A 24,261-nucleotide genomic window follows, 5' to 3' on the forward strand; every position below is an offset into this window, starting at 1 on the left:
ATTTCATTATCAGTAAAGATTAAAATTCATCAATTTATAGTCATTCGTTGTATAAACATACTAAGGGCAACAGGTACAAATACATAGGCTTACTGCTGAGCTTCATTTATAAGTACCACTTGGCGCTTTAAGCAGTACCAAGTAATTTTGTTTATCTGGAACATGGTGGTGTTTTTTGCTTGGTAGTATAAAACAGATTATTTTTTATTGTTTTTTCATCATAATAAATAAGATCATATTAAAATGAATTTGAAAGTAATATTTGTTTTTAAAAGTTGTGTTAACTGTTTTATCTAAATATTGAAAACAGAGATTTTCAGTTTTACGGTGTAAAAGATTAAGTAACAGAATATTATGGTAGTCTTGCTTGCAAACCAGAGTTGTCATATAGGAAGCTATCACAACCAACGAATTGATTTAAAATGTCCCAGGGACGTTGCCACTGGTATGGTTGGTAAGGTTTCAACCTGACCGCTTTTTCACAGAGGCCTTTGACAACCCAGTGGCTTGAACAGATATTTTTCCCATTTCTTGTGAAAATATTTTGAAGAAAATAGGGGGCTTCTTTTCGAGATGGGTTCCCTTGGCTTCATTTCAAGGTTTCCAGTATGCAGTTGTTTATTTAGATTTCTTTTATTATTAATGCACATTAAATAATATTTCACAACTGCTTTATAGTAAATTACTGGGAAAAAATTGCTGTACCAGATCTCAAAAGATAAAATACAATGTGTGGTAGCTGTCACACATTAAACAATACTCGCACTTTATTAATATTTTATTGAAAACAAAATTAAATATGAGCATTCATGTCATTTTTTAAAATTCATAAAACTAATGTTTACAGTATTCTAAAATAAATACATTTGAAAAAAACATAAAATTGAATAATTTAGTAAAAGTCTGTCTGAATTTTACTATAATTTTATTTAAGTACTTATCCCAACAATTCCATACAATTGGAATGTATTATTTTATTAGCCAAGGATTACATAGTGAATTCAATCGATGGTATAATATTAATCAGCCAAGGAGGGAATTCAATTAATGGTAGGCCTATATATATTCACAGGACAACCACATTAAATATGTTTTTAACATTTCATAGTTAAAATGTAAATTAAAAATTTGATTTCATACAGTAACAATAACATAGAAACATGTTTTTCTTAATAAGAATAATAAAACCATTTACTTAATTAAAACATATCATCTAGAATGTGCTAGGGAAATTAAAGCTTTGTTATAAGGAGCATGAAAAGTACTGGTTATCTAAAATAAATATTTTATTCATGGCTCAGATATAACTTATATGTTATAGTCTGTTCGCCCATTATACTTTAACATTAACTGTGCACGAAAGACAAAAATAAAACACAATTGTTCTTCTCCACTATAATAACACTATAACAGGGGTGGATCCATGAGTTTTGTAAAGGGAATTTGCATGAAAAATAGACTTGAGTAGGGGTGTCTAAGCTTTTTGAAGGACACACCCTTGATTTATAGACGCACCCCTTTGTGCCATCATGCTTTGACAATTTTGGTGTTTATTTCATTACCTATAAATTTAATTAACATAAAGTAATACAAAAAGTTAATAAATTCATTTTTTCTGTCAAGGAGTGCGTGCGACTTTAGCACAAGCCCCTGTATCCACTCCAGCATATTGTTGACAAGATAAGTGTGAAATGTTAATGTACATTGCTTTTTATGACGTGACATTAGTAAAGATAATTACAGACTTCTGTCTGAAGGCTTCTTGTATGTCATATTTATGTAATCAAAAATATCTTCCTCACTACTGACTGGTAGTGGTTCTCCAGGAATTCCTAAAAGAAAAAAAAAACATAAAAATAGTAATAAATTATAATTATATTTTTCCTTACTGTGTCACTTATTTGTTCTGTAATTAGCTATTCATTATAATATTATTATTGTTTCTACATCTTTATAAGCCATTGCGGTTTCTGTGGAACCTTTTCATCTTTAATTTAAGATGAATAAAGTGTTATTTATTAATTTGAAAACATTTAGTCTATAATTATAAAGAATAAATAAATAAATGTGCTTAAAAAAAAAGCCCATATCTGTTAAGTGTTGGTTTAATATATTAATATCTATTATTTATAGTCAATACACAAGATTTAAATCAAAATAAATAACATAATTTTCATACCAGTGCTTCCCATTGGTCGAATTGTATATTCATTAATTGTAAATCCTTCTTCCAATGCCTTTCCTCTCATTTGTTTATTAAAGACATCACTACCGGTAAAATACAGAGTGCCACAGAAGTACTGATCGTTAGGTATTAGCCTAATATCAATTCTTCTATATAGACGCTCTCCTTTTGGGTTTTCATCGTCTTTTGGAAGTCTGCAAACACCCTATAAAATGATTTAAAAATAAATATTATTTATTAATGTATGTATTATAAAAAAAAAACCTTTATCTCCTCCTAAACCACACAACCGTTATTTGTGCTGTTTTTTTTTTGGCGAAATGTAGATTTTAGACCAATTTCTTGGAAATGCTGTTTTTGGCAATTCCCAGTCGTTTTCTCTATGCCATGATCAAGTCACAGAGAGGTCATTGAAGAGAGCAAGCATGGTCTGTATAGCAGCTGCTGTAGCACCTTGTTCGGATTATACAACGATGTCAACGATTTTAACTTTTATATGAATTTTATATAATCATTGTAAATTTTTATGCCTTTAATATATTTTATGTCATTTGAATATTTTATGTGTTGTACTGTATGTTTGTTTTATCGAGGGCCCTGAATGATCAGTTCTATTAGGAACTGGATAGGCTACCCTCAGTAAATATGGTAATAAATAAATAAATACAACAAATTCACTATTTAGATGGTGCCCATCCATTGGTAAATATTTACCATCGGTAATCTCTAGTTTTATATAATGTTTGCTTATTAAACAATAATAATTAATAATAATAAAATATAATTGTAAAGTTGATGTACCATGAATTTAGTATCACCAATAGAAATAGTTTCTGTAACAAAATTAGATTCTTTCATTGCTTCTACCACATTGCGAAGTAGTTCCGGCTTTTTATCATCAGTGGATGAATACGATTCATGTGCAAGAAGGCAATCAATATCACCACTTGATTTAGCACCTCTTCTGTAACTTCCACATATTGTCGCAATATAGTCCTTATCAACACCTTTAATTTCTTTAAGCATTATGCTCTCAAGCTGTTCCATTTCTGAGCGGGGTATTCTTTTTTCAAAGTCTTCAAAGTGCCTATAATAGGGTGAATAAAACATATATGTGTTATTTTTTTCAATCAGATTTTTTGCAATATGACATCAAGTCTGCGTAGTCAATTCGAAGTGCCCTTTAAAACTAGAGACAATAGAAATGATAGTAAATAGGCCTAACTTGCCTTTCCCATGATGTTTCTTGCCCTTTTGTGAAAAAACAAACTCTCTTTAAAATCCTGGCTACAGGCTTGGACGTAATACAAAACTCTTACTTAATAAGTATAACAAAAAGTAAGAACAAATCACAATGCATTTAGGATTTCCTTACTGACTGCTAAAATATTGAAACACTTTACAAACCTTAAACCAATCTTCTGATGGTGATTAAGTCTGTCAACATTTTCCCTTAATTCTGAAAATAAAATAAAGAATGATGAATTAAATTAGAGGTACATTTTGTACATACATAATCATTAAGCTTCTTGATGGCAATTACAGTAATACATTGATCTCTAAATATGGCCCTATTTCAAAAGGGTCTTGATATATTAAGGGGTCCCAAACTACTAAGTGCATGTTTCAAAAGAATGAAGGGGTACCAAACTATTAAGGTCTGGGTCATCACATACTATTAGATACAAAGTTATAAGGAGGCACAAATTATTCAGGATCGAGTCCTAAACTATCAAGGAGTTCAAAGCATGTAAGAAGTTCCAAACTATTAAGTCAGCATATACTATTAGTTGATAAATTATTAAGGAGTCCACAACTATTAAGAAGTCCCAAACTAGTAAGGATTCCAAAGCAATTAAGTGGTTCCAAACTATTAAGTGGTCACATACTATTAGGTGATACATTATTAAGGAGTCCACAACTATTAAGGAGTCCAAACTATTAAGGATTCCAAAGCAATTAAGGGGTTCCCAACTATTAAGTGGTCACATACTATTAGGCGATAAATTATTAAGGAGTCCACAACTATTAAGGAGTCCCAAACTATTAAGGATTCCAAAGCAATTAAGGGGTTCCCAACTATTAAGTGGTCACATACTATTAGGCGATAAATTATTAAGGAGTCCACAACTATTAAGGATTCCAAAGCAATTAAGGAATACAAAATGAATGATTAATGAATTATTATCAAATTATTGAATACCTTCAATTGTTGTAATGCCATCTTCAACAAGTTTCCTAGCAGCAGCTGGCCTAGAGTATTAGGTACAAGTCAAATGTGAGTATAGTACTTTAAATAAGAATTTATATAAAAGTTAATCAATTCAAATGTCAGTACATATGTGAGATTTTTACAAATGCTTGGTTCCCACTATGCAGCATGCGAGGACGTAAACGCAACGCAAGTACATTTTACCAATCACAAGTGATGGATTGTTCGAAATGTCGCTTGTCATTGGTCAACCTGCTTATTACATTGCGCTTATGTCCTTGTATCACATCCTGTACTGGGAGCCAAGATTAAAGAATTTCAATCAATTATTTGTCCACAAAATGTGTTTTTACCCAATTCCAGTCACTCTTGTCATTAAGTTAATTGCTACACTGGTATCATCAGCTCGAATATTTTCAAGTTTTTGAAGTTTTCCTGTCTTCATAAATTCATCTATTTTCTTTCCGATTTTGTCACCAATTCCATTCTAATTTGTCAAAATTAAAAAGAAAATTTACAGAGTGAAGAAGTTCAATTCTGTTTTTTTTTTATTTATCACATACTTTCTCATTTATAGGTTAGGCATTACAAATGTTTTTAAATAACTAAAATATCCTTATGGATAAATTCAGGGAAGAGTATGATTATCAATAACCTCACACTAACCTCAAGTTTAAATTTATTTATTGATCAATCACTTTTTTTTTATCAGTGGCACACACATGGTTAGTGTTGAAACCAAAATAAATAAATTAGTAAAACAATGAATGGAAATGGAAAAATAGTCAAGAAAAGTACATTAGTAAATAAAGGTCAATAAGTGTGAAGTTTGTGAGAGGTGTGAAAGTTTCTAGTTATTGTCTAAAATTCTGTCTTTACTAGGGAAGCAGTTGATGAATTAAAGAAAAGTTAGTTAAATAAAAAAGAGTTACGCTACCAATTTTCTTGCATCATCGCCATCAATTACTCTTGTAGGATGTTTAGCCAACACACTAGCTGCTTTACGATAAGCATTATACTTGTGCATTGCTCGTGTAACATTCTTTTCATAGTTTGCAAGTTCTATAATTGAAATTAATGAGAAGTCAAATAAATCAATAATACTGTACTGTAATATTAAAATAAATATTTTTTATTTAATATATTATATATTCTTAAAATATTTCCTAAAATAAATTGACCAGGTTTCTATAAATACAGTCGAAAAAAAATATTTAAAAATAGCTCAAAATTGCGAGGCTTATCTAGTAGCTAGGCCTAAGAACTAAGGCAAGTGTCCATTCAGCGAGGACCGCGGGCCATTCCTTCTTCTTTCGCCTGTCACATACTACCACAGAACATGCAACAATAGATCGAGCGACGAGGGCCTACCTAGCTAGGCCTAGGCTAGCCTAACTAAAATAAAAGTCTAACTAACTTACCAGTGAGAAAGTCAACAAAATCAGCGTTTGGATTTGCTCCTTGTGGTGCCTTTCGTTTACTCATAATTAGGGTTTGTTTAGATTAGTTTCGGGTAAGGTAATTCTAAGAACAGAGAGATTGTGTCTTGTCTCTGCTTGTTTTTAAAAAACACAAGAGAAAATAAACAAAGGAAAATCTAAAAACGGATCTCGTACGACCGGCAGAGGTTATTCACACGGCTGCCGTATAATTGATATGCATGACTGACCTGACCTCCTGCAGGATAAAGAAAAGATAAACATTGTGTGACTGAAGAGTGGGCGCTGTGTGTTGGGCCTACGTGACTGTTGTTTAGTTGGTTTAGTTTCTCCCAAAACAACAATGGAAAATGGCTGGAAAATCCAGTAAAACTTCTAAAATATGTACCTACGAAAGACCTGACGACTTACCTTACAAAATACCCGAATGGAGTAGGGAAAACTTTAGAAATTATACATTTCCAACTAAAGAAATTCCAAGACTTGATGTTGCAGATCCTGAAGTCCAGAAACTGATTTTGTCAGAGGTAAGAAACAAATAAAATTGCTCTTCTTTAAGCCTAGATCTATATATGTGTTATGCGCGATTTGAACGATTTGCGCAATTTGAAATTGCGCAAAAAAATCCTTGCGCAATTTGAAATTGCGCAAAGAATTCTTGCGCAATTTAAAATTGCGCAAGGATTTTTTTGCGCAATTTCAAATTGCGCAATCAACTTGCGCAATTTCAAATTGCGCAAGAAAATCTTTGCGCAATTTTAAATTGCGCAGCACAATTTGTAAATTGCGCAAGATAGTTCTTGCGCAATATGACACCTTTGCGCAATTTGAAAACGAACTGTAAATTTTCCCATACAGTACATGGCTAGGCTAGGCCTAGGCAGAGGAGTTTAAAATTTAGTATTTTATTATATAAATAAGACCATTTCAATGAAGATAATGTTTAATACTCACTTTTTAAGTTTTTAATATTAGTTTAAGCTAGGCCATGTAACCTAGTCAGTATCAGTAGTCCAGACCCTAGCTAGGCTAGAGTAGTATAGCCGGCCGCCCGTGCCGCGCCCGCCTGGTGGAACACCACCGCTTCGTTTTCCTTCGTCGGTTCTTCGACGGTATGCTAACTTATAACAATATTTGCACTACTAAAATAAGGAAATGCGATATTTATCTTTAATTTTGAATCATTCTTAGAAATTACTATAAAAATATGGATGTGCATGATTTCACAATCTGTCGGAAAACCTTGCGCAATTTGCAGATTACTTGCGCAATTTAATACGTTGCTTGCGCAATTTGAAACACATGTTTCAATTCAAATTGCGCAAGGATTTTTTTTGCGCAATTTCAAATTGCGCAAATCGTTCAAATCGCGCATGACATATGTATATATAGGAATCACACAAGTTGTACTACTAGGTATATTAAATAAATACAAAAACAAATTGTTATAATTACAATGCAACCGCTTGTACGCTGTGAGTTTTAAAGAGGACTGCAAGTGCCTCCAGAGCTGGGCGCTAGAATGTTATGCGCAATTTTAAATTACGCAAGAACATTTTGCACAATTGGATTTCCTTGCTCTTTTAAATTGCAATGAGTCAGAGCATACGTGTGTCACATTCAGGCCTGCTTACGGTAGTGATGTCATTATTTGCATCGATTAAACTTGACTTTTATTGTTTGTCGTGATCACGACATCACTTGATTGACTATTTTCATCGAAGACAATATAAAATAAACAATTTTCTACTTTATTTTGTTTTCTGTAAAAATATATTTGTCTATCGTTCATTATTAACACTACTTTGATTCTTGTTGTTAACTGCATCATTGTAACTGGTACGTATCTTTTTAACTGCATCTTTTTATTTGTTTTTTTAGCAACCAGTTGTCGTAAAAAACACAAAACTTGTAAACTCCGCTTTAAAATGGACTTTAGAATATCTTGAAGAAAATATTGGATCACAGAAATTTGCGGTTTATTCGTCGCCAGACCACAAGTTCATGTACTTTGATGAGAAAAAATCGACAGAAACAAATTTCCAACCACACACAAAATGTCATCGAATGCTTTTTACAGAGTTTGTTGAAACATTACAGAATGCAAATGTTGAGAAAAGAAGGTATAACAGTTTGCGTTTTGTATACAGTACCCTTCAGTTTACCCTTCCTAGCAAAACTCTAGAGTTTATTCGCACCTGTATGTCAACACCTGAATTTCGTATAGTGTGATTCCTGGTGCATATAAACTCCACAATAGGTGACTTTTCGCAACCAATTTGCTAGACAATCATTTGAGATTCTATCAAATAATGTTGTGACATTTTTAGCTCTTGCTTTAATTAAAAATTGGGGAGAAGTTTTAAATAATGATTTTTACTTGGCCTAAACTTACAATGATATTTACTGTACATGGATGAATATTTTGGGGTGAGTGAGAGTTATATGAGACTGGACTATCATGTGTGAAGCATGGGTTTAAGTCGTTATAAAGAGTTGAGGGGATGATCATCTCTGTGTAGGCGCTGCACTGCTTGTGGCCATGAGTCCATATAGGTTGCCTAATCCAAATTTCCTCAGTTTCCAGTAAAAGCTTACAGTCAGGATGATTATAATTACATTTTACATTTAGTAATTAATGTATTCACCGTGATCATCATTTGTAAATATGATGTCATCCTTGTTGAATGAATCATCATTTTGATATTCCCAGCTTCAACAATCAACTTATATACTAATTACTATTATACATTTTTAGATGAAAACATGAATAATGGTTTTAAATGTTTAACTTCAGATATTATTTACAACAAGCACTTACAGAAGGTGTGGGAAAAAAGATTGTTGATGATTTTATTAAGTTTAACTGGGCATGGGTTACCGAGCAGCAGAAACGAGGTGGATGGGGGCCTTTGACCTCCAATCTCCTCTTGATTGGAATGGAAGGTTAGTTTAATCATGGAGGTATAAAATAGATACCTCCATGGTTTAATCTTGTATTAAATTCAATTGAGGTTATAGGCCCTACTGATATCCTCTTATCAAAGTTGTTAAATCCCTTCTTCTTGGTTCAGACCAACTTATACAAAAACAGAGTTAAACATAGTTTTACAGTAGCTTAGGGGGGCCATGACGTCAAAATTATTCCACTGTAGTTACTGCAGTAACAACATTGTCTTTACTCTCTAGTATTTACCTGTTTATTCAATTTATTTGGAAAAATTTTCTGGATAAAAAATTATATACACGTGCATTTACTACTATCAATTAAAATTGCGGTCAATGCCATAGCCAGATCTGTATTGGTTTCAGCATGGAGTAAAGATTATTCTTTACTCCATGGTTTCAGAAAGCTGTAACTGTTAAAAACTAATACCTTTTTATTGATGTGTGCTTATAAATCTGGACGAAAGATTAATAGGCCTACAGTTACACAGTTTATTTCTTATGCTACCAAAATAAATAGAAAGAAAACATGTGGTACCATGACATTAGAGTATATTATGTATTTCATTCTTTATTAAAATAATTACAAACGTATTCCTTAGGTAATGTGACTCCTGCACACTATGATGAGCAGCAGAATTTCTTTACACAAATTCAGGGCTACAAGAGGTGTATCTTATTTCCACCTAGTCAGTTTCAAACTTTATATCCATATCAAGTTTCCCATCCATGCGATCGTCAAAGTCAGGTTAGTTTGATAACCTTCAGGATGAAAGTAATTACTGCACAATTTTTGTTTTGATATTACTTAATATTTTAATCAAATTTAAAATTTACCATATAAGATCAGTGATCTAGAATATTGGCAAGGATGTAATTATGTAATGTGCTGGCCTGAGGTAGATCTTTAAACTCTTCAACCTGGCCAAGGCAAGATATAAATGCGACAAGCCCAATGTAGATGGGACACACATGTTTTTTTGTCAATATATATACATGTAAAGGTTGGTAATAAAAAACTTACAATATTGCAATAAAGACAGTTTTTAAAATAATTGTATTATTACAAGCATCGAGGGAGATACAGTATAACAGGTACAGTAGATTCTACTACGTTCCTTTGTACAGTACGCATAAGGCCGATGGCGTCTGAATATTTAATACATAAACAGTGTTATTTTCTTTACATTGAATTTAACAACAACAAACCAAGGCCATGGCTGTGAAACAAGTCACACACATGCATACAGCAGCAACTGTTTTTATTGAAAGAAAGTACAAGAACACTTTAATAAAACATCGTACAGCCTGCATTATACTTTACTAGTACTAGTAGGCTAAGCTAGAAGTGAGGCCTAAATTAGTCTACGCCTAATTAGTGACTGCTGCATGCTGAAGTAAAGTAGGCAAACACGGCAGCCATTTTAGCTACGATCTACATATTGGGGGGAGGGGGTTTCAATTTAAGGTGAACCTGGATGTTTTACATACTTTTGGTCCTGTACCATTTGTAAAATGAAGGTTCCACTGTCCTCCATATTGCTAATCTGAAATCGTTTCTCTACTAAGATGTTAGCTATACAATTGTTGGGAGCTAGGTGGAAAACCTTATTTTAATAAATAATGACTTTTGTAGGTTGATTTTGATGCTCCTGACTTCTTGAAGTATCCCAAGTTTTCGCAGACAAAAGGTTATGAAGCAGTTGTAGGTCCTGGTGAAGTTCTTTACATACCGATGTATTGGTAATTATAAATACAATCAACTCTCTCAATTGTATATACTTGTGCTGGCCTAAAATATCTGGTTTTCTGAATGTATAGTTTCAGGGTATGTTCAGATCTATGGAGGTATGCCTTTGTATCGCAAGCAATATCAATATCGAAACCTCCGTACAGTAGGTCTGAACAGACCCTTAGTATTCAATGTATATTTGTTACCTTCAGGAGAGTTTCTATAATTAACAGCGAATCTGGGTTTTGGGAATGTTTAATCGAAAGTTTTTAATTTGAGGATATTTTAAAGTATATTTTACTTAAATAATAATAATAATAATATCCTCAATTCATACTGTAGCGCCTAATGTTGTGAAACCTCTAAGCGCTGTATATATTATTATCCCGGCCATTTTTAGATCAAACACATATATGGAAAAATACTCCCATAATGCAGTTAGTAATCAGCGCAAATTTGTCTGTGTCTGTGTTACTGTATTGACTCAAATAGTTAAACACTTATGAAATAGAATTCAAATTTGTAATACATTTTTATTATTTTTTTTTATCTGCAGGTGGCATCATATAGAATCTGCAATGGGTCTTGGTCCTACAATATCAGTTAATTTCTGGTATAAAGTAAGTACTGTATACAGTTGTAACTATTAGTTCTCTATCAATCTTTAACTTTATGGTTCTTTCTATACTATTTTTGTATAAGGTAAACATGTCATTTGTGTGATCTAAATATAATATGAGTTGTTGTAAGCCCTCCCATTATGGAGATATGGTTACCCAACCCAAACTCCTCCACTCATTGAACCAATATTCTGCTCTTTATACTGGTTGACACATGCGGTACTGTTTCTCCTAATACAATAACGTTATAACTAACTGATGACGAAATATGATAGAAAATGTAATGATACTTTCCTAGTATTGTTTTTATTTATGCATTTGTTGTTAAACAGATCTGAGAGTAAATGTAATCTTAAGCTCTGTCTGCACTATCAAACTTGGGCACATTTGTGATGTGCCCAAATAATATGGCAGTGATATGCCTAAACATGTCGATATACAGTATGGGCACATCACATTTTTCTGTCACATCAAGTTTGTAGACAGAGCTTTGGCCACAAACTAACTTATTCTGTAATTTATTCACTTTTTTAGGCTGCAGGGCAACCTAAAGTTATTGAATACCCGCTGTCAACTGTACAGAAGGTTTCTATTATGAGAAATATTGAGAAGATGCTGGCAGAAGCATTGAAAGACTCCACAGAGGTTGGAAATAGTTTTTTTTCTTCTATTTTTTAATTTACCATTGAAAAATTGTTTTAGTACATATTCGCATGTGGTTTTCATTCAGATGCGGTGCTTATTTCAAATTTAAAATTAATATGCAAGTTTTCAAGCTGAAGATAATACCATGGTATTGGTATTCTACATAGGAGCATTTTGGAATTGGTCTGGCTCAGCTGTAGAAAGAACATTGTACTGCATAGGTCTTATTAAAATCATTTTTGAAGTCCTTATATGATTATATATGGTTTGCAATTTACCCAAAATAAGTTTGAATTTCATTCTATCCATCACCCTACAATACATGTCCTGTATGTAAATATGGTTTGTTACTTTCAGTTAAAAAAGGAAACTGTTTATCTTATATAATTCTATAGATTTTAAAATGATATTCAAATATAATGATATTGTTCTGGATGCCATATAGGCCTAGTATTATTTAATGAAAAAAACATTTGTTTTATTTTATTAAAAATTTGTTTGTAGCCCATATTGATGAATTTTAAATTTAAGAGCTTAACTTACTTACAATTGATCAATTTTGTCGTGTAGATTGGTCCTTTATTGCACATGATAGTTGATGGACGCTACCAGAACACTAAGGACATTATGGGCAACTCGACAGACAATAACGAGGCAAGCAAGAGAATAAAGGAATATACAGATTGACAGACAAACAGACAGAGAGGTAGAATGTACTATAACTAGAAGAAAGTAATGTTAGTTCTATATGGTGCAAGATTTGCTTCTTAGATTTGTTAATTAACAGTAATAGTGAATTTGCTCAGTAAAAATTCAATTTTTTTTTTAGAATGAAAGTAAAACAATAGGGATAATTGGCTGTGGTCATGTTTCAAAGTGAGTTAAGAGTTGTCAGAACAATTTAGACAATCTGATAACTTAACCACATAACAATCCTAGAAATTAGGAACTCTTTTGCCATTTTTTTCTGACTGTAGGCAATATAATAGTTTTAAAACTGATGTTCACAACTCGTATGTACAAATTCAATTCAATCATCCTATTTTATTTTAATTTTTTGTTACCTTTTTCGACCAAGTCAAGTGTGTTTTCTGACTGATAATTCCGTCATGCTCATACAAGTAATACTGTATGTATTAGATATTTTCATTCTCATCCCACTGTTAGCTAAACTACCTCTAATGCTTTTTGATGTTTTCAAACATGAATTGAAGGGGTACTTTTTTACATAATTTCAGGAATAAATACAATATATTAAGAATAACATATTCATATATTTTAATTCAATGCAAAGTTTGGGCATAGAGTTCAAATGTTTTTAATAATGATAAATAGCAAGCACACTATTAGATAGCTAATGTTGTTGCATTAAGTGCCCGTTTACACTAGGACGATAAAGATTGACGATAAGTAGATAAACATACATTTTTCTGATATAAAACAAAATAAATTGGAAAAGTTTTCATTCTAGCACTATAGGATAATCAAATGACGTCAGGATCAATAAAAAAAAAAAAAATTGTTATATTGTCACGATATTAATGCTCTATCATGACATTATTTGATTAGACATGTGAAAATATTATTTTTATCAAAGGCTAGTTCTAGGATAAAAACTTTTTAGATTTCTTTTGTTTCATGTATAAAAAATATTATATATATTTATCTATAGTCGATCGTTATCGTCCTAGTGTAACTGGGCTTTTAAACTGTATTGGCTGGAGGTAGGTCATAATCTAGTTTAGATTCAATTATTACATAAATGTAGTGTCATAATTTTAAGTTTATATTAAAATCTGGGCATTATGTGTGTATTTGCAGTGGACAGATGTGTCAAGCTGTAAGATGATATTCAAGATTTAATCTCTTTATTCTAAAATTCAGATTCACTTGGCTGTTTAAAAATGACAGCCTTTTAAAAATTGCCAGAATGTTTTAAAATGTGTTTTCTAAATCGGTTGTCTATTTTTTGTATTAGAAACAATTTAGTGTAATGTATTTCCTGCCAATTAACAGTTTTTAAATATAATTGTAATGTATTGATTGGTTGGATACAAATAATGATGTATAGGAATATTTATTGTGAAGAATTTAAAGATTTCTCTGTGCTCTATTTTTATATTTTTTAACAAACAAAAGATGAGTGATTTTTTCTAAATATTGCATTTAATTGCATTATGTTTTTCAAACGTTTGAATTTGCAAAATTAAAGATAAGAAGATTGTTAAATAATATTTTTACTCCCAGCCAAACCCTCTTGGGTGTTAGTTATATATTTATTATATTACATTGTCTTTTATTGGCGTACTGTTACTTAAATTAGGGAAGTATTTGTTCCTTTTTATAGACACAAACGTAAATCTAAATTTTATGATATTTTTATTTATTTTTAAATACTTACTATCAAATTAAAGTTTATTCACATATTAAACTACGGTTGTTACAGTATAAAGCTTGCTTCTCACTAGGAAATCATAAATGGATCAGTTGCTTGTGATTGGTCAAGCTTGTTTTGTGTCCAATACCCCTTTTGCATCACCTAGTTAAACTCTGGAGTTTTACACACACAATTTTGTTAAGCTCTGTCTACACTATCCAAAGGTTATGTGAAAAAAAAAATTGAATGTGCCCATATATAGACATGATGATAATTTGGGAATATCACTATCATATTTGGGCACATCATGCTTTTTTTTCCAAACTTATTTGATAATGCAGACAGAGATTTAGGCAATATGAAAGGGGTACTAGGGGGAAACCTTTTATTGTACTGTCCAGTAATTATAAATATAAATCTGTCCTTATTTTATTGTGTATACACAACCCAAAATTCACAGCACAGTCTGAGCTTGGGATTTCGTGCACTATTTAAAATTTAAATATTTTACCAACAGAAAATATTTAACTATATAAATACTGTATATAATAAATCAACATATTTATTATACAGTATTTAAAAAATTAAATACTTGTTTTTAATTGGCAATTATGTGATGTATATCGACTGATAATTGAAAAAAAATAGAAGAAATATACCTACCATTTTGTGATGAGGCTACTGTACGAAAATATTCTGATTAACTATTAGTACTTTGTTCCTCTTGTTTAATTTACAAGATAAATATATTTCGTTGTTGTATTCATTTTATGATGTTCGTAACATGTTATGGTTGTTGTAATTTCTAAATATAATTCTATCACAGGTAACAGTGAGATTCAAAGCTGCATAATCATGTTTAGTATCAAATTTATTAATTTATAGATCAATTTTTCGAATGTTATTATTTGTATTCAGTATTTTGAAATGTATTATTAATGAAAGTTTAATTAATATGTGAATATTATTGAATGTTTTTGTTTACATTTTATGTTATAGGTACAATAATATATATATTTTTGCTTTCAATGCAATAGTGGTGTAATGTATTAAAAAATCTTTTATCTTATGAACATTTTTGTATGGTGAGTTAAAATTATTTTATTTGTAAATGTTGTATGAAAGTGAATGAATACCCAAAAAAAGTAGATGTTGTACCTCAATACAAGGAATTGTCATGTGATTGCGGGGTGCCCTCGCAATCATCTTTTGACAGCTTGAGTCTCTCCTCCACATCTCAAGCTCCTTCTCAAGCTGTCAACTGATCAACACGGCAGTTTTGAAGAGTAAAAAATTCAACTTTGTAGGCAATTGGTTAGTGTTATCTACGTCACAGCCAATCACCATGCCAGCCTTATCAAACTCAAACCGCAGCTCCTATCCTGCGACTGAACCAGTCTCAAGGTATGTTCAGATTCACAGCGTTAGTTTTATTATCTAACATAAGGCGTACGATAATCTGTGGAGTTGAGGTGTTCAAGCTCAACGATCAACACATTTCAACTCCACCCACATCTCGGCAAAGCATATTGACTAAATAAATAAAACTCGTACATTTTTTACAAGTGCAAAAAAATTTATTATCACTATTCAAATTATATTCAGCACATAGACTAACACAAATATATACACAACATACACCCCTAAACAGGAATGGAACATTCCACTATACAATGTGAAAACAAGTTATACCTCAGCCTCCTCAACACTAAACACTTTTCTAGGTAAGATTTATATTGTACTGTATAATTGTATAACCCATAACCCCCCGAAAACGAATGGTACAATCCACTATACAATGTAAAAATTTCAATACTTAACCACTTATTACAATTGTATTTTAAAATGTGTATAATAAACCAGAAAATGTTAAACAGAGCAGGGAGTTGTAAATTAGTTTATTTTTATATAGCAATTCACTGCAAAGAAAATTTTCTGCATAAATTTCCTCAACAAAAGATAAAAATCTGCAGAAACTGAATAACGCTTTAAAAGAACATTACATTGATGTGAAACAAAGTCATTGTCAAGTAACTGGGTCAATGAAATCCCATTACAATAAATCACCATAAGAAATACAGCACATTGCAAAAATTGTCTCATTTTAAATTCAGCTACTACATTCTCAACATATCATTGATGGTCATTTTTACATGTTCAGATGTTAAACCACAATCATTGTGTCCAATAATTACACCTGCTAAAGTTGTGTTCACACCAAATATTACAGCTTGTTTGATCGTTATTGTATATTATATAAACTATGATACATCAATTTCAATGTACCTTATAAACCACTATACCACCAACAAATAATTCAAATCACATTTTAACTTAATTATGTATTTTAAATTCAATTTTTTATCTATTTATCAAGCATTTACCACATTATATATATATAATTTTTAAAATGGAAAAAAATACTAATTTTCTTGAGGATGGTGTACAAGCTTATAAATTCACAATTTGGTAAAAATACCACTGATACAATAATACACCACTTTTACTGTATGTATGCATCCAATTCTATATATAAATTTGTTAAAACTTGTTGTGGCTGAAATCAAAATACCCAATAATTTGAATACACAATTGTTTTTGTTATTTCAGTTGTTCAGTCAAATAAAAGTTTATTTACTCAATTGGCCCACACATACACCCTTAAAATATTACATTTCACTACAGATGTTTGCATTAAAGTTTTAAATGGTAAAATTTCTAGAAAAACAAGACAATATTTATCAAATATTATATAGTTTGCTGGTCACAAGTAGCCATTCCTGATATTAATATTAAAATAAAGAGAAATTGAACTTTTGACACGACAGTGTGAATTTCAATTGTTAGTAATGCATTAACATACAGTCATAATATTATGCTGACATTTTGTACATGCTAGGGTCTGAACATGTCAATTTATTCTATTGCATAACACATTATGTTTATATGCCACAAGTCTTTAATTATTGTTTCTTTTTAGATAGACGTTTTGAACCATTTCAGTTATGAAGAGAAATTTAGACTCTTGACATGACAGTGAGAATTGCAATGGTTAGAGTATGTAATGCATTAACATACAGTCATAATATTATGCTGAAATTTTGTACATGCTAGGGTCTGAACATATCAAAATTATACTATTGTCATAACTATACTGTACATTATGTCATTTTGTTCTACACTACAAGTATTGTGTTTCTTTTTATGTAGCACCACCAGCAGGTGTTTTGAACCAGCTCAGTAGAATTATGACACGCCGTGTGTGCCCAAATATTTTCTTTCATGAATAATATTCTGAATGTATTGTTATCTAGAACCTTGACTACGCTTCAACCAGTTTATTCAGTTATTTTATACAATTTTTCTTGTTAAATCATACTCACTGTTTACTGACTTCTACATTGAAAGATAGTAAAATCATACATTTTTACAGTAAATGTACTGCAGTAACTGCAGTAAAATAATGTTACCATGATCCCTAAGTTTAGTATAAAGTGATTAAAAATAGGAAATTTGTTCAAAATAGTATAACCTGACCACCAAAGTATCTGAAGACATGCAAAAGCACTGATTTAGCAATTGGCAGCATTTACCTGTTAAAATTAACTTAATTTTACAAAAAAAATAAATATCTAAAAAGCAATTGCACCATTCAAATAAACAAAATATTATGTAATAAATTTACAATCATGGAATGCTTATCAAAATACATAAAATTACGAGACAAAACGAGAAATTACTAATTAAATTAGTTTGCGATTATTCACAAACAGAATTGTTCATTTTACAGTGTCCAAATATAAAGGTCCATACAGATAAAAGAGTAGACAAACAGTTAGAAAAATGCAGGAATATCAACTCATAGTATTAAAATTGTCTTGTATTTTTCAATTAGTGCTCTAACCAAGTTTGTGCTTTTCTTAATCATAAATGAAATCCCATCGGAACCCTCAGTTAAATTAATTGGCACCATGTCTAAAACCTCTATAATATTGTCTGAAATGTTTAAATAAATTAAAGTACTGTGTATATAAAATGTAGTGTAAAACACTTTAAAATAAGTGTTATTCAGAGACGTTACTGTAGTATATGTTCACACCAAGATGTTAGCTCATGTTAGCATCAAAGTGATAAAACGTGTCCTTGTAGTCCATGAGATGTGAGAAAGGATCGTTATTAAGTCAATATAATCATAACTACAATACAATTATTGATTTTAACTTCAGAAACTTATCTAACTCTTATTAAAAATGTATTGAAACATAACCCTATATATATTTTTAATAAAATATAATGTTTCAGTTACCTGGTGAAATAACAGATAACAGAAAATGTTACCATTAAAAAGCCTGGTTCAAGTAATTCATAGGCATGGTAAAGTATTGATCTAAAGCTCTGTGTACACTAGCAAACTTTATGTGAACAAATGTGCCCATATATGGACATGATGATGTCATATCACTGCCATATTTGAGCATATCACTACCATATTTGGGCATATCACACTTTTTGTGTCAAACTAGTTTGATAGTGTAGAGATTCTTGAGTTCAATTCCACCCAAGATAAACGTGAAATGTATATTTGCGAATTCTGGACACTGCATACATGCATCATAATATACTCATTCCTAAAAATGACATTTACAGTATTAAAAATCGGAAAAATGTCAATTTCTTCCTTCCTATTGTAAGAACCTGTCAAATCATGTGTTATATTATAGTTTTTACAGTACAGTATAATATTTTATTGTCTTAGTTTTGACATGACATGAGTAATGATTTATTACACTTTAAATGTTTATCTGTCTTAAATATATCATTGAAAGTGTTATAATCTGTGTACAATTAACATACACAACATCTTGCTTATATTACCAAATTACCTCTATTGAATTACGACTTTAATGTGGTAGTTTGATCGAAATATAATTCAAACAAATACAGCAATTTGAGGAGTAATTATCAGGTTTAGATTCATATTAATAAACGAACTGTTAATTAACCATTTGATACATTGCAATGAAAGCTGTATATATCACCTACTACTAGATTTACCTCAGACATCAAGCATTTGTTTCATATCAATCACCATTGCATTTGCGGTATAGATCCATTTCTGCGGCATTAAAAGCGAGGATTTTGGATTAATATCAAATTTATTACAATTTGTAATTCTACAGATGGTCTAGAATATGTTAATGAGTTATTGCTTTTTGGGAATAATTCTAAATTTAAAAACATATATTTTAGTATTTTACCACTTAATAGGAATATCCCATAGGAGGAGTTCTACCGTAATTTAAATATATGCAAAATAAACAATTTTATCATTACAATATAATTCAATGATTAGTTTTGGTTCCAAAGTTTAATAATTTAATGATTTTTAATAAGACGACATAGTTTTTAGGAATGAAAGGAAACGTATTCACTGTTCTAGCATATTTGTTATGAATATTATTCCTTCATACATGGACAAAATGAGTAAATTAAGCTCTCAGGAAGTCCTGATTCTCATAAATTGAATAACAAACTAATATTGTATCCAATTTGAGAATATGACAATGCAATAATAAGATAGCAATTCCCTCTGGCAGATGTCTCTTAATTATGTAATTCCTCCGACAGTGGTCTAATTTTTTTATCCAATCAAATAAAGTAGTACATATTGTATTGTCATGATTACATTGTTTAACATGGTTTATCCAAATACATAAAATAAAAACTAATTTCATGGTTGGTTAGTTTTCCGTGATGGTATTCCTGTACTGCGCGCAATTCTTGATTTTGGTGCAGGTATTCGGGAGAAGCCTTCCATCCCTCCGCTTAACGGTCGTTCAGTCTTTGGAGAGTTTGGTTTCTTAATTTTACCAGCTTGTTTTTTGGTGTCGGTTTCAGCGAGATTCTCCTCTGATTTGTTACCATTTTTTATCTGTGTATTGTTCTCTAATCCGTTTTGTAAATGATCATGATTACCGTTCAGAGAAGAAACGTTTTCATTCGACAAACTCTTTGACGTTTTTTTAATGAATCCTGGTGCCATGAGTTTTGATTTTGATTTCTGTTTCACCATCACTGGTTCATCAGTCTTTGAAGATTCTAAACCTTTCCCAAACTGCTGCTCTAGTGTTTGATCAGAATATCGTTTCTCTGCCCTATTACCATTCTCCTCCTTGTTCACATTAACCTTTGACGGTGGAACAAGCTTTGATCTCGATGTCGATGTCGTGAGAGACTGCGATTGGTTGCCTGATCCACTTTTTGAAGACGTGTTAATGTCTTCGTCAGATTTTGCCTGGTTTCCGTTATACGACACTGTATGTGCGCCCAGTTTGGTAAGGGTGTTACTTTTCGGTAGTCTCGACTGTGGCAATTTTGATTTTGGTTTTGCCGCCTCTCCTGATGAACTTGGTGATTCCTGAATATTGGTGCTGTCGCTAGGAGATTTAGTCGAGCTAGGCCTTGGTTGTTGTTCCTTGACTTGTTCTGGTGTTGGCTTCGCTGTTGAATGGAGCTGTCTTGGCGGCTGTATCTGCCTTGATTTGCCACCTGGAGCCTGTAAAAGGTTTGGCTTAGGAGAGTCTTCTGTTGGGGAAACTTTAACTGGTTTTGGTAGTTTGTTCTCTGGAGATAGAGGTTGTTCTGGCAGCTTGATTTTCTTGGGTGACTTAGGGCTTTCCACTTTTGGTTGCTGTTGTTGACTTTCCAATTTGGTTGGTGACAATGGTATGATCTGTTCAGGTTTAGCTGATGGGTAACTTTCAGGAATCTGTAAAGAAACAAAACAGCAAAAAAATGAAATTTAAAGCAATAGAAAATCAACAGAAATACAAAGCCAGGTTGCCTAGACAAATCTTAAAACAAAATGAATTATACCATGCAGGAAGAACTTATTTCTCCATGAGTACACGCAAATACATGAATTTTAAGATTCTATTAGATTCAATATAATTGTTTGTAAATTAAAAAAAATCAATCTTCAATCAGTATTTTTCCTATGATAAACCTAATTATTTGTTGTGCTTTTATTATCAAGTTTTAAATAAAGTTATACTTTATAACATTTCATACACTGTACTGGAAGAAAAGTTTCAATAACATTAATAAAATCCTAATATAATTACAATGTAAATTTTGTTACAAATAATATTAATTTTAACCAATATACACACCTTTTAACAGATTGTTTGTAAAATTATTTAAAACCAAGACCTGAATTTGTATACTATCTTAAGAATTAAAAGTCTATTTTGTTGTTTTTCTCACCGTAACATGCAATAGTTTTCAGAATGGACATTAACATTCAATAGAATAGCATGTCAACCATTGAATATCAACAAATGCAAGGAAATGTCTAAACCTACAAATACAATTGCATGCTTCAAGCAAAAGTTACATTTTCTTCATAACATTTTATCATTTTTACTGTAAAAATCTCAAACCTCAAAGAAATGGTTTTCCAAATACACAACCAAAAACAAGTTAATCATAGAATTGATTACTATTTTACAGAATTGTAACTTGAATGATTTAAAATAGGCTCTAAATTATTGTAAGAAAAGTATTGTAACCAAAGTAAAAAATATACTTGAAATGATATCAAACTTCTATAACAACTACTAATGCAATATCAGAGAATTTATATTTTAATATAATAGTTTGAAAGAATATGTCAGACAAATCATACAGAAAATACTCATCTGGAGACAGTATAAAAAAGTTATTTTTTCTCGTTTTTGGACAATGCAAGGCTGGTATTCAGTGGCATCTTTTACCAAAAACAGAGCATTACCTTTTTTAATGGAAGCAGCAGATTAATTTATGTTTAGTTAGGCAGCTAATAGAAAAATGTTGTATTTCAAAACAATTCCCCAATTTCCAGAATAAAAGTTTACTTTTGAACAAATAATGAATGTTTCAGATGTGTTGATTGGGAAAATATTTTATTCATTGGAAGCCTGACAGTCGATTGTTCAACAATATTCGATATTCTCCCCAATCAACTCAGAAACATTCATATGGAATTATTATATTTGTTCTATTGTAGTGTTGTAGTATTTAGGAGAAAATAACATATTTTGACACAACAATAGTTGTTTTTTTGCTATAAATAAAAAGCAAACAAAAATTATGTCTGACATATTCTATACTATTTTAGCATTTAATATTATTACACCATTACTGTGCATCCAAGAGCATGTGATAACATGACTCATAAAGCATACACATCCCATTCAAAATGAGTCATATGTCTTCCATAAAAAAATATAGAATTTAATAAACAGAAAATGAAGACCAAAACGATTTGTTTGTATCACATACCGTCCTGTTTTTTTTTAGGGTGAACTTAAATCAAAACTGAAAGTAAAGAATGAATAAATAAAAGATTGATTATAGATAATTAACTAAACAAAAATAAAATTAATGCAAAATAAAAGATACATTAAAGGTACAGTGCAGTATCAAGAGAATAGAGGTAACTGGGGCTGTGATGATATGTTAGTGAGGAATAAGATGGGGTGTGAATCTATTAGCAAAGTTCTATTAGTTCTCTGAATGACAATAAATGAAGCTGGCTTCTGGTAATAAACTGTGAATAGATTGTTTTTATTTATACTGTATTAACCGAGTACACAAATATTCTAGTAACATGCCTGATAAACATTAAGTGTTCTGTGATTTGCAAGGAGTTGGTGGGGAGAGTGAGAAAAAGGGGGTAGACATACTGTAGTTCATTATCTAACAACAAGAAGGAATACTAAACTACTTTATCTGAAATTTATTAGGATCAATGATTTAACAAATACTATATAATAATTACTATATTACTGTATATCCTCTGGTATAATCTCACCTACGTAGAACACGAAATTGGGCTGGGGGCTGGGACTATACCTGGGGAAACCCTGGTTGAGGAAAAAAAATGATTGGTAAGCATGCTGAGGAAAAAAATGATTGTTATTGCATATCTTGTAAAAAATTATATAAACTGGCTAGAGGCCACTTCCAGACAAAACGTCAATACTGGGACTTTATACCCGGGGATAATGCCTGTTTGTGATATCATACAAAAAGTAAGGATGGGATTAAACCAGAAGTGGGATTATACATGAGGATATGGTAATTCATTTTAAATAATAGTAAAATATTACAGAGATTATACAGAAGGCCAATATTACTTTCTGTCTGCAATGCTAACATCCAAGATAGTAAGCACATGACATAGATTTACAACCAAAGTTCTTCATTGTGTGGTGAGATGGATAGCATAATTCACTGTTTTTCAGTCCTTATTATTTCACTGTTTATAAGTGTAAACTTCCTCTTTGAAATCCTAAGGGACCTCTGGGTTCACACTATGTGTTTATGTAACCTACAATTCATATAATGTGAATAACATGAACGCTGGTAGTTTAAATACATTGATGTGGCTTTACTGCAGTTACATGCATCAAAAATATATATTGATGATAATATCAAAACTCCTCAAAAGAAATCATGGTGTCCTCGAATATCTAAATTTTATTTTCCTAAATAAAAGCATAAAAGCATATTATCAAAGTCGAATACTAATAAACATAATAAAAAATAGTTACTACAAAATAAAATGTTTTCTTTGGTACAGTCATAAAAATAATAGGATTCAAATGTTACATTCACAAGTAATCCATATCTTTATTTCCCAATTCAATATTACTAGTAAAGTCTTCAACTACAAAATGTGATAAGAAAATACCATCACGGACTCCTTTTTCATTTTGCGAAATACGAATAAATGCGTTGTTTGAACTCTCTGTGACATTTGGTTAATGGATTTGCTATTAAGAATAGATAGGACACTTGATCAAAGTTGAAGATCTCTTATGTAAAGCCTAGAGTCTAACACACACAAAAAAACAACTTGGTATAAAAAAAGAGCCTCATTATACTATAATGCACATGCTTATAAATGTAGTGCTATAAAGAATTTTAAACTGCATTTGTTAAAATGTCTCTACATGTATACTGTTTTTGAGTTTTGTATCTTTTCTCATTATGTTTCGAAAGTAATTTAATTTACTTTGTATCCGTCATATTGCTCATTCATGAGGTTTGGTCTCACTCA

At 31.1% G+C, this 24,261-nt stretch overlaps 3 protein-coding genes across 9 annotated transcripts in view; 1 reads left to right on the forward strand and 2 right to left on the reverse strand.

Annotated features, from left to right (window-relative positions):
* Positions 1-540: 540 nt before the first annotated feature.
* Positions 541-6,022, reverse strand: LOC140052329 (DNA polymerase beta-like). Its single transcript, XM_072097842.1, has 8 exons — positions 5,819-6,022; positions 5,335-5,459; positions 4,751-4,884; positions 4,389-4,438; positions 3,593-3,644; positions 2,987-3,272; positions 2,180-2,390; positions 541-1,832 (listed from the first exon to the last, which is right to left on the reverse strand). Exons 1-8 carry the CDS (start codon positions 5,880-5,882, stop codon positions 1,738-1,740), a joined length of 1,017 nt encoding a protein of 338 aa, XP_071953943.1. The 5' UTR covers positions 5,883-6,022; the 3' UTR covers positions 541-1,737.
* A 68-nt stretch (positions 6,023-6,090) lies between these two features.
* On the forward strand, positions 6,091-15,192 carry LOC140052328 (hypoxia-inducible factor 1-alpha inhibitor-like). Of its 2 annotated transcripts, none has more exons than XM_072097840.1 (8): positions 6,091-6,363; positions 7,718-7,959; positions 8,634-8,782; positions 9,385-9,557; positions 10,419-10,525; positions 11,071-11,134; positions 11,669-11,779; positions 12,350-15,192. In XM_072097840.1, exons 1-8 carry the CDS (start codon positions 6,187-6,189, stop codon positions 12,464-12,466), a joined length of 1,140 nt encoding a protein of 379 aa, XP_071953941.1. In that variant the 5' UTR covers positions 6,091-6,186; the 3' UTR covers positions 12,467-15,192. The 2 variants fall into 2 exon arrangements, with proteins under 2 accessions (XP_071953941.1, XP_071953942.1); XM_072097841.1 differs by having other exon boundaries at positions 9,385-9,530.
* Positions 15,193-15,676: 484 nt separating this feature from the next.
* The window catches only part of LOC140050969 (uncharacterized), a 35,793-nt gene continuing 27,208 nt past the window's right edge, over positions 15,677-24,261 (reverse strand). For 5 of the 6 annotated variants that reach the window (XM_072095999.1, XM_072095997.1, XM_072095998.1 and 2 more), the window contains one exon: positions 15,677-20,925. In XM_072095999.1, coding sequence (XP_071952100.1) covers positions 19,888-20,925 — 1,038 coding nt within the window. In that variant the 3' untranslated portion in view covers positions 15,677-19,887. The remainder of the gene's footprint in view (positions 20,926-24,261) is intronic. The other variant, XM_072096000.1, reaches the window with a different exon arrangement.

The sequence above is a fragment of the Antedon mediterranea genome, chromosome 6 (assembly GCF_964355755.1).
Source record: "Antedon mediterranea chromosome 6, ecAntMedi1.1, whole genome shotgun sequence".
Classification (NCBI taxonomy): Eukaryota; Metazoa; Echinodermata; class Crinoidea; order Comatulida; family Antedonidae; genus Antedon; species Antedon mediterranea.